Genomic DNA, 10,293 nt, shown 5'->3' with positions numbered 1-10,293 from the left:
TTCCACCTGGCAGGACATGTCAATACACAGAATTGTCGAACATGGGCAACGGAAAATCCACACGCAAATCAACCAGTACCACTTCATCCTGAAAATGTATGGTTCGGGTTTGAGGCATCATTAGGGTAATATTTTTTTGTAAGAGACACGTGATTGTGGTCCTGTTACCTGTGGCGTCACTGGTAAGTGCTATGAGCGTCCTTTCCGCAACCGCGTCATTCCAGCTCTTCAACAGCGTGGATGTGCGGATGGGATAATTTTTATGAAAGATAGCGCACCTCCGCATATTGAAAATCCAGTTAAGTAGCTGCTGAAGCACCATTTCGGAAATGTTAGGATTGTCAGCCGCCATTTCCCTACAGCCTGGCCGTCCTGATCACCTGATCTTAATCCGTGTGACTTCTGGCTGTGGCGATATCTGAAAGATGTTGTGTTGAGTGTTCCGATTGCTAACTTAGCTGCATTGAAGACTAGCATTGCGTAACAAATCCTGAACCTGACCCCGCAACACTTCGATTGGTTGTGAAGTATGCTGTTTCTCGATTTGACCTTGTTGCAGGGAACGGTGGACAGTATACTGAACATGTTTGATCCAGTCACACGGAAATTAATAATACTGTTTGATTTTGATTGATGCTTTTTGTGCGGTGTTTGGTCTGAGGACAATTAAAAACCTATGCTATTGATACTTTTGTGCGGTTTGGGGCCTCAGGACAATTAAAAACCTATTTTTCCCATCCGATGTGATATGACCTTGCGGTGGTGGATGGGCTTACGTAACTAACAGTATCACACCTGTATACCCACGCACACTGAGTAGTACAGTATGTCTAACGTCAAACGTACACCTTAGGCGTTGTTATGATTCATTTGTCATTTGTAATAGACCACTATTAAATTATGATGGTTACAGCGCCATCTATTGCTACATTTTGCAGCTGTTTATTTTTATTCTGCTATACGTTTTCCCCCCTCTCCGGTAATATTCCGTTGCAAAAAAAATGGCTCTGAGCACTATGGGACTCAACTGCTGTGGTCATAAGTCCCCTAGAACTAAGAACTACTTAAACCTAACTAACCTAAGGACAGCACACAACACCCAGCCATCACGAGGCAGAGAAAATCCCTGACCCCGCCGGGAATCGAACCCGGGAACCCGGGCGTGGGAAGCGAGAACGCTACCGCACGACCACGAGATGCGTTGCAGTTTGACGTCATTGTGAATAGTGGTGTTATTTCTACAGCGGTTTGAAAGTTTAACATTAATTATAATCACCCTGTATATACATACGAAGGACTACCCATATGTAATTCCAAACGAACACACAGACTTTAAAAATAAATATTATCTGGGAAACTTCTTTTGACTTACTGGAACACGAAAAGGGATAGTACAACAACATGTACTCAGACCAAATATATAATTCGCAGCAAAATCAAGTCAGTTAAATATAACACCATCATTGCGAAACTAATTATGCTTTGCAAACATAGAACATCTTGGTAAAAGAATTGTAAAATAAATGTAAAATCACGCTTCATAGTAAACGAACTATCAAATATGCGTCGAAAACTATTCCGTCCATTTGTAGTTACTATACGTCACGGAATCCCTACAAACTAGACAGTGACAGTTTGCTATAGATTGGATATTAACTTCAAATCAAACCAGACTTGAACACCAATGTAAAATTACAGGGTGTAATTATTTCCTTGGACAATCACCACAATGTAAATAGAGTCACTTACGTTGTATCCGCACATTAATTGAGAATGAAGATTAAATTTGTTGCTGCTAGTCTGGACCATTCATTTTCAAAATGCTATGCAAAATAATGCAATTTTAACCAAAATTTTCAATTGCACAGGAACCGGAAGTTATTGAAATCTCAAATTTCGACAAACAGCTTCTATAACATTCTGGAAAAATGTAATTTGATATATAAAACGGAATCAGTTTGTCTCAGTTAGTTCGCTATGAGACTGCATTGTGTTGGCGGACTATATATAGGCCACTATAGGCAAAAATGATAGGAATCTATATAGGTACGAAGAGTGCAGTAGAGACGTTTGTAGGCTTGAGTTAGAACAGGAACCAAACTTTTCGAATAGTTTACATCACAGTTCCGGGAATCCCAACCCCCTTTTTTTTCCTTTATTGAATTTCGATGTGGGCTGGAAGCAGCTTAGTACAATGCTCTTCAGCCTACAGAATTTTTAAAAAAGAAGAGGAAGGTAAGAAACAATAAAAGCAGGCGATAAAACGGTGACTTAAACTGTAAAACGGCAGAAAATTGTGGAAAGTTAAACATAAAACAAAGGATTGGCGATGCTAATAAAATACACAGGAAGCACACAAATAAAATAGTGGACAGACAATTAGAACACACAGCGACAGGCTGATTTCTGTTCGCAAGAGATATAAAAATTACACCCAGCAGCAGTATGATTTCCATTCGCAATACTTCGGAAAAGACCCACAGAACTGAACACTCACTGAAAACACAGCACTAAAAAGTCAACACGAAGATGACACACCACAGCCAAGGGCAGATTTGTGGGGGGGGGGGGGGTACATGGACTGATGAGGGGAAAAAAAGGAGGGTAGGAGAGGAAAAACGAAGGGGCGGGGGAAGTAACGGATGGAGAGGAATCATAAGGGAGGGGGGGGGAGAGCAGGGCAGACGCGAGAGGGAATGGGGAAAGGCAGGAAGGGAAATGCAAAAGGACTCAGGGGAGAGAAGGGAGGCAGAGAGAGGATAGGTGGGAAAAAACAGGATGGAAGGAGGGGGGAGAGGGAGCCCATGGAAAGGACAGAGGAAGGGAGGGGGAGGTGAGGATCAGAGTTTATAGGAGGGATATATGGAGGGAGAGAGGGCATCATCGCGAAGGGGGAGTCTACGGAAGACACCTTGGGAAAGGAAATGAAGGGTGTAGAGATGGAGCGTAGGGGGGACACAATAGTGAAGGAGTGGCAGAGAGTGGCGGTTGGATAGAGTGGAGCAACGAGGGGATGAGGAGGATCAAGGCAGCGGGAGGTGTAGAGTATGTGGAATATGAGCAGATGGGGGAAAGGGATCAGGTCATAGAGGATCCGCATGGGGGACAGAACTCGTATACGGAAGGCGAGATTGAGTGAATGGCGCTCGAGGATCTGGAGGGACATAATTTTTTTTTTGGGGGGGGGGGAGGGCGGATATACAGGTGGGACTGCCATAACGGAGGATGGGACTGATTATGGATTTGGGAATCCCGAGTTCTTTCCGATCTTTTGATTGGCCTGCGATCTAGTTGCTTCTGTGGGTACTATCACAACAACCTTTCTTGGTGTTTTTAATTTACTATGGATGTAACAGTAAAAATTATTGAAACACAGACTGAAATATTTCTATCACGCTGATCACGTGTAACAACCGTAACTAATAAATAAATAAAAAATTGCAATCTTGATATATGCAATTCTCGAGCTTTTGCTCGTTCCATGACCTAATGGGGTCTGTTGGTACAAACTCCAAGAACGGGCATTTAATCTTGTGATAAAAATTACAGTCGCTTTATTACAGTGTATTTCGTTTGTTCTTCGTTTAATTTATGATTTATTGTCTTAATTGTATCACCTGAAAAATGCCTTGGTTGTTTCATCTGAATGCTGCTGTCTTGTTTTCAAACTGATTAAAGTATGGTGAAGATTTTATCTGTTATTCTAATATGGGAACAGGGATGGAATTGCTCATTTACAACCTACTTGGTAAATGGGAGGACATTTCCGTCTTTTTATGTTACCTTTACTTAAAAGTTTACATATCCATACATACCAGTGCTGTATGAGACCTTTTAAATTTGTTCAAAGACAACAGGAGTTTGTGCAGTGGTAGGATTTAATGCTGTTTCACGAAAGTGTCAAATTTATGCAGAGCTTATTATTGTAGGTAATTCGCGTCGTGCAAGTCAAATATCACTTGACTGTTCCAACAAACTCGATTCTATGTCGAACGCAGCAGTGTACCGGAAATATCGCACATGATCCACCTATATGTACCATATCACGATTAAGGAGAGCGAGAAAAGCACACAGCATTTATTCAAAGCAACTGCAATCTTTGGTAATACTGGAAACTAGTCCCATTTCATTGGTTTTCAGAGTATAGAAGTAGGTTTAAATGAAAGATAAAGATCATAATCATGTCGTCAAAATAATAGAGAAATACCGTCTTTTGAATAGTGACTTCCGTTTAGATAGGTCAAATTATTCACACAATAATAATTTAGTCCCTACAGTGTAAAAAAGAAAGAGAATCGGTGAGGGTAAGGTAACTCATTAAAAATACCAGACAAGGCCTCTAAACTACACAAGGAAACTGACTATAAGTACCAGTAAAAAAATATAAACATTTATTTTACAAGGATGTAAAAAATACGAGTAAGTTGTTCCTTCGTAAAAGGTCTGATTTCATTGCACTGGGGATACTGAAAACAGGATTCTGCTGCTGCTGTTGTCGGGGGAACCACTTTTAGAGATATTATGTCGTAGACCTCTAAAGCACGCAAGGAAACTGACTATAAGTACCAGTAAGAAAATATAAACATTTATTTTACAACGATGTAAAAAATACAAGTAAGTTTTTCCTTTGTCAAGAGTCTGATTTCAATACACTGGTGCTACTGAATACAGGTTTTTGCCGTTGCTATTTTCAGAGGAACCACTTTTATAGGTATTATGTCGTAGGCCTCTAACGTACACAAGGAAATTGACTATAAGTACCAGTAAAACAATATAAACATTTATTTTACAACGATGTAAAAATACAGTTAATTTGTTCCTATTTAAAGAACCTTATTTTATTACAATGGGCTACCGAATACAGGATTCTGCTCTTGCTGTTTTCAGAGGAACCACTTTTAAGGTATTATATCGTAGGCCTTTAAAGAACCCATGAAAACTGACTATAAGTATCAGTAAAAAAATATAAACATTTGTTTTACAACGAAGTAAAAAATGCAAGTAAATTGTTCTTTCGTGAAGAGTCTGATTTCATTACACTGGGGCTACTGAATGCAGGATTCTGCTGTTGTTGTTTTCAGGTAAACCACTTTTAGCGGTATTATGTCGTAGGACTCTAAAGTACACAAGGAAACTGACTATAAGTACCAGTAAAAAATATAAACATTTATTTTACAACGATGTAAGAAATACAAGTAATTTGTTCCTTCGTAAAGAGTCTGATTTCATTACACTGGGGATACTGAATACAGGATTCTGCTGTTGCTCTTTTCGGAGGAACCACTTTTAGAGGTATTATGTCGTACTCCCCTAAAGTACACAAGGAAACTGACTGTAAGTACCAGTAAAAAAACATAAACATTTATTTTACAACGATGTAAAAAATACAAGTAAGTTGTTCCTATCTAAAGAGTCTTATTTTATTACACTGGGCTACTGAATACAGGATTCTGCTGTTGCTCTTATCAGAGGAACAACTTTTAGAGGTAGTATGTCGTAGGCCTCCAAAGTACACAGGGAAACTGACTATAAGTACCAGTAAAAAAACATAAACATTTACTATACAACGATGTAAAAAATAAAAGTAAGTTGTTCCTATGTAAAGAGTCTTATTTTATTACACTGGCCTACTGAATGCTGGATTCTGCTGTTGCTCTTTTCAGATGAACCACTTTTAGAGGTAGTATGTCGTAGGCCTCCAAAGTACACAAGAAAACTGACTATAAGTACCAGTAAAGAAACATAAACATTTACTATACAACGATGTAAAAAATAAAAGTAAGTTGTTCCTATGTAAAGGGTATTTTATTACACTGGGCTACTGAATACTGGATTCTGATGCTGCTCTTTTCGGAGGAACCACTTTTAGAGGTATTATATCGTAGGCCTTTAAAGTACATAAGGGAACTGACTACAAGTACCAGTAAAAACACATAAACATTTGTTTTACAACGATGTAAAAAGAAGAATAAGTTTTTCCCACGTAAAGAGTCTGATTTCATTAATCTGGGGCTACTGAACACAGGATTCTGCTGTTGATGTTGTCGGAGGGACCACTTTCTGACTTATTGTGTCGTAGGTTTTTACCACATTCCAGAGGTTACAAACACAGAGGTTCTCCATTTCAAGCGATGTCTGTCTTCCTTCCACCGGTTCCTCCACAGGAAGTGTACATCATTAGTCCAACATTAACGATTGAGAGATGCAAGTCGCAATTTAACAATGTAGATGATACGGTATAGCCCCTGTCGGCACTATACAGCTTGCTGTATCTCTCAGGGTGCTAAAATACCGTCTATATTCGCCTGAGTGATCAAGTTGGTTGGCTGGACTGGTTATGGTGTGGAGAAGATTCAACGTTCTTCTCAGATGATATGTCGGCCAACGAGCGTCCTTTGGTTTCAGGAATGAAGAACCACACGAAGATAATCCCTAGGAAAGAGCACGTCGCGAAAAACCAGAAAGGTATAAAAGCGCCGTAGGCGTCGGTGACCACCTGGAACAGTTTGGTGTCGCTAAAGCCCAACACCGCCACCAAGACGTAGACGGAGGAGGAGGCCAGCACTCGAAGCGAGGGCGGCACCAGCTCGTTGGGCATCACCCATAGCAGAGAGTTCAAGCCCATGCCGAAGGACACCTGAAACAAGAATCACCGTGCATCTTTCGTCAACTTAGTACTACCGAACAGTTCAGTGATCTGATTTTCGCATACAGAACTAGCCCATCATTCTGCACTCACAAAGCACGCTATGTTTTTGATTTCAGGTCTGGAGCGCAAAAAATTTCTTACGAATAGTTTTCTGAATAAATGCCTTTAAATGGTAAAGTTACTACTGTTTAATAATTTGTTAGCGTCTTTTTTTTTAAAGTATACGAGCTCATACATCCTAGCTGAGTAGCCTTTTTACGGTTTTGGAAAAAAGTGAATTCGTCGTCAATGCTGCAAACAGCCTAGGTCAACGTTCGATAACGTTTCATCTCCAGAAAAGCCTTTTTGTACACTAAAGCGCCAAAGAAACTGGTGTATGCAACCGTATTCAAATACAGAGGTATGTAAACAGTCATAATACGGCGCTGTGGTCGGCAACGCTTATATAAGACAAGTGTCCGTCGCAGTAGTTAGATTGGTTGCTGCTGCTACAGTGGCAAGTTATCAAGTTTTAAGTGATTCTGGACGTAGTGTTATAGTCGGCGCACGAGCTTCTCCGAGGTAGCAATAATGTGGGGATTTTCCTGTACGACCATTTCACGAGTGTACCGTGAATATCAGGAATCCGGTAAAACAACCAATCTCCGACATCGCTGCGACCGGAAGAAGATCGTGCAAGAATGGGACCGATGTCGACTGATGAGAATCGTTCAACTTGACAGAAGTGCAAGCCTTCCGGAAATTGCTACGAATTTAAATGCTGAGCCATCAACAAGTGTCAGCGTGCGAACCATTGAATGACACATCATCGATATGGTCTTTCGGAGCCGAAGGCCGACTCGTGTACACTTTATGACTGCACGACGCAGAGATTTACGCCTCGTCTGGGCCCGTCAACTCGGACACTGGACTACTGATGACTGGAAACATGTTGCCTGATTGTACGAGTCTCGTTTAAAATTGTATCGCACGGATCCACGTTTACGGATATGGAGACCACCCAATGTATCTATGGACCCCGCATGTCAGCATGGGACTGTTATACTGGTGGAGGCTCTGTAACGGTGTGGGACGTGTGCAGTTGGAGTGATGTTGGACCCCTGATACTTCTAGATAGGTGACACAGACGTAAGCATCCTATCTGATCACCTGCATCCATCCATGCCCATTGTGCATTCCGACGGACATGAGCAATTGAAGTAGAACAATCAGACACCCCACACGTCCAGAATTGCTACAGAGTGGCTCCAGGAACACTCTTTTGAGTTTAACACTTCCACTGGCCACAAAACTCACCAGAAATGAACATTATTGGGCATATCTATGATGCCTTGCAACGTGCTGTTGAGAAGAGATCTCCACTCCCTCGTACTCTTCCGGGTTCATGGACAGCCGTGCAGGATTCATGGTGTCGGTTCTCTCCAGAGCTATTTTAGACATTGGTTGAGTTCATGCTACGTCGTGTTGTGGCACTTCTGCGTACTCACTGGAGGTGAGGGGGGAGGGGGAGGCTACACGATATTAGGCAGGTGTATCAGTTTCTTAGGGTCGTCAGTGTAAAATAGACCAGCAGTAAACTGTTCTCAGGAATTGACGTGGACAGATAAATTATATAGACTGAATGAGCACCTGAAGATGGGCTTCCAAGGCTCCAAATTCGTCGTTTACTGAAATAAAAACTACTATCTGTAACTGAAGGCATCTTTTTTTTAGTGATGCTTCGGCAAACGTTTAAATTGGCCGTTGTGTTACGACTATGGTCGAGTGGTCAGACAGATGTATTCGTACATGGATTCTGTAGAGCATCGTCGTGCATTTTCTTGTATGTGATTGGCTAATTTGGTGGATTACAAAGACAAATGAAAGGAAATTATCTTTAGTTTCTTATAAATAAATGCATCCTGGAAACAACAATGGAAGCGTGTACAAAATTACAACCCTTTGTTCGCATCTCAGAGGAATACCTGTCGAAGAATGGGAGTGATTGTGGGCGCTTGATATGATGAAGACTTCCCGGTTCCTTTACGAGCCAATTTGATACATAAGTATGCTGCGTCGATGAAGGAGAATGGAACAACATTAATATCGTACTTGTAACTGAAACAGCTGTTTCCTCTGTTGTGTGATTACTGCAAAGTAATATGTTTGGCGTCCAAAGCCTCCAACGAGTGCGAAAAATTCTACTTCAATTAAGAATCTCACCCTGTACCGAACCTCTCTTCTGTAGAGATGTGAGGGTGAAGCCAAACGATTATATTTTAATAAGAACCCTCGTTGGCCACCACACTCAAAAGAATGGTTCAAATGGCTCTGAGCACTATGGGACTCAACTGCTGTGGTCATAAGTCCCCTAGAACTTAGAACTACTTAAACCTAACTAACCTAAGGACATCACACACATCCATGCCCGAGGCAGGATTCGAACCTGCGATCGTAGCGGTCACGCGGTTCCAGACTGTAGCGCCTTTAACCGCGCGGCCACTCCGGCCGGCGCCACCACACTCCCCTCCATATATGTAAAGGGAGATGTGTTATCCTTTTAGTCCTTGTATTCCATACACCTCAACGGTGTTGAGGTATTCAGAGGTAAACACATAGTTGCATATTTTTGGACTACTAAGCGTCAACGTTCAGTATCAAATAATTATTTCAAATTTTGTTGGTTGTTGTTGACTTTTACTGACATACTTTTCAAAACGATAGTGATGTGTAATTAGGGTCCAAAACCTGGAAGTATTGAATATGACATTTATTGGGAAAGACCTATGTACAGTGTTAAATTTAACTGGAAAATTTAAAACTTTTGTGTAATCTGGTAGAAGACTTCATTAAAACAATAAAAGCTGCCTATATTGCAATATTTTCAAGTAATTGACACAAAGAACTACATGTCCCCGCCGCTCCGCTGGTATAGGAGAGTTAACGGAATTTTCGAGGGTTTCCAGCAGTGCCTCGAAAACTTTTGAGACGTTGTTAGATTTCGAGGCAGTGCTGAAATGGAATATCAGACGACAGCAATGTTCCCCAGTACCAAGAATTCGAAATGTCAATTGCCTCTGGTAGCGCGATTGTGTAGTTTCTATTTTCCTTTGCTATATGTGGCCCAACGTGATGAAGTATTACTCTAAAGCCGTGAGTACTGTTAAAGAGAATACTACTTGCCATCATATCTCTTCCGCTACACACGCACAAGCATTACGTAGAAGGTAATAACTATCCCAGTAATTTTGCTGCTTTCTATAATTTTTAGTTAGTCCCACAGTGTAGCGGCTGCGGCGACAGTTACTATTAAGAAACTGGACATATTGACCCCTGGAATAGCGTGCACGGTTCTCTCTAGGTGTGTATGGAATCAGAGACAAACACAGGCAGACGGCGACTAGGAGCGAGGCGGAAAAGTATAAACGCTCCTTAAAACCGTCATTTGGCCGCCAAATAAAATCAAAGACATGGTGTGTCCTTTGAATTACAGTCATTACCTCAGAGTTCAAGGTGTTTACAGTATTCGAAGGGAACTTTGCGGTATGTATGTCAGACTGTCTGTGCGAACTGTTTCTCAGCCCATTACCACACTTCAAGTACAGCAATCTAAAAAAAATCTCTTGCTGCTGAACACAACTTAACGAATAAATATAGGACCTTG

General features: G+C 41.2%; 1 protein-coding gene across 1 annotated transcript in view; it reads right to left on the bottom strand.

Annotated features, from left to right (window-relative positions):
- Nucleotides 1-6,314: 6,314 nt before the first annotated feature.
- Nucleotides 6,315-10,293, bottom strand: part of LOC126188534 (facilitated trehalose transporter Tret1-like) — a 52,154-nt gene continuing 48,175 nt past the window's right edge. Inside the window, exon 4 of the mRNA XM_049930135.1 lies at nucleotides 6,315-6,638. Coding sequence (XP_049786092.1) covers nucleotides 6,315-6,638 — 324 coding nt within the window. The remainder of the gene's footprint in view (nucleotides 6,639-10,293) is intronic.

This window comes from Schistocerca cancellata, chromosome 5, assembly GCF_023864275.1.
Source record: "Schistocerca cancellata isolate TAMUIC-IGC-003103 chromosome 5, iqSchCanc2.1, whole genome shotgun sequence".
NCBI lineage: Eukaryota > Metazoa > Arthropoda > Insecta > Orthoptera > Acrididae > Schistocerca > Schistocerca cancellata.
This window is presented reverse-complemented; position numbering and strand designations above follow the sequence as displayed.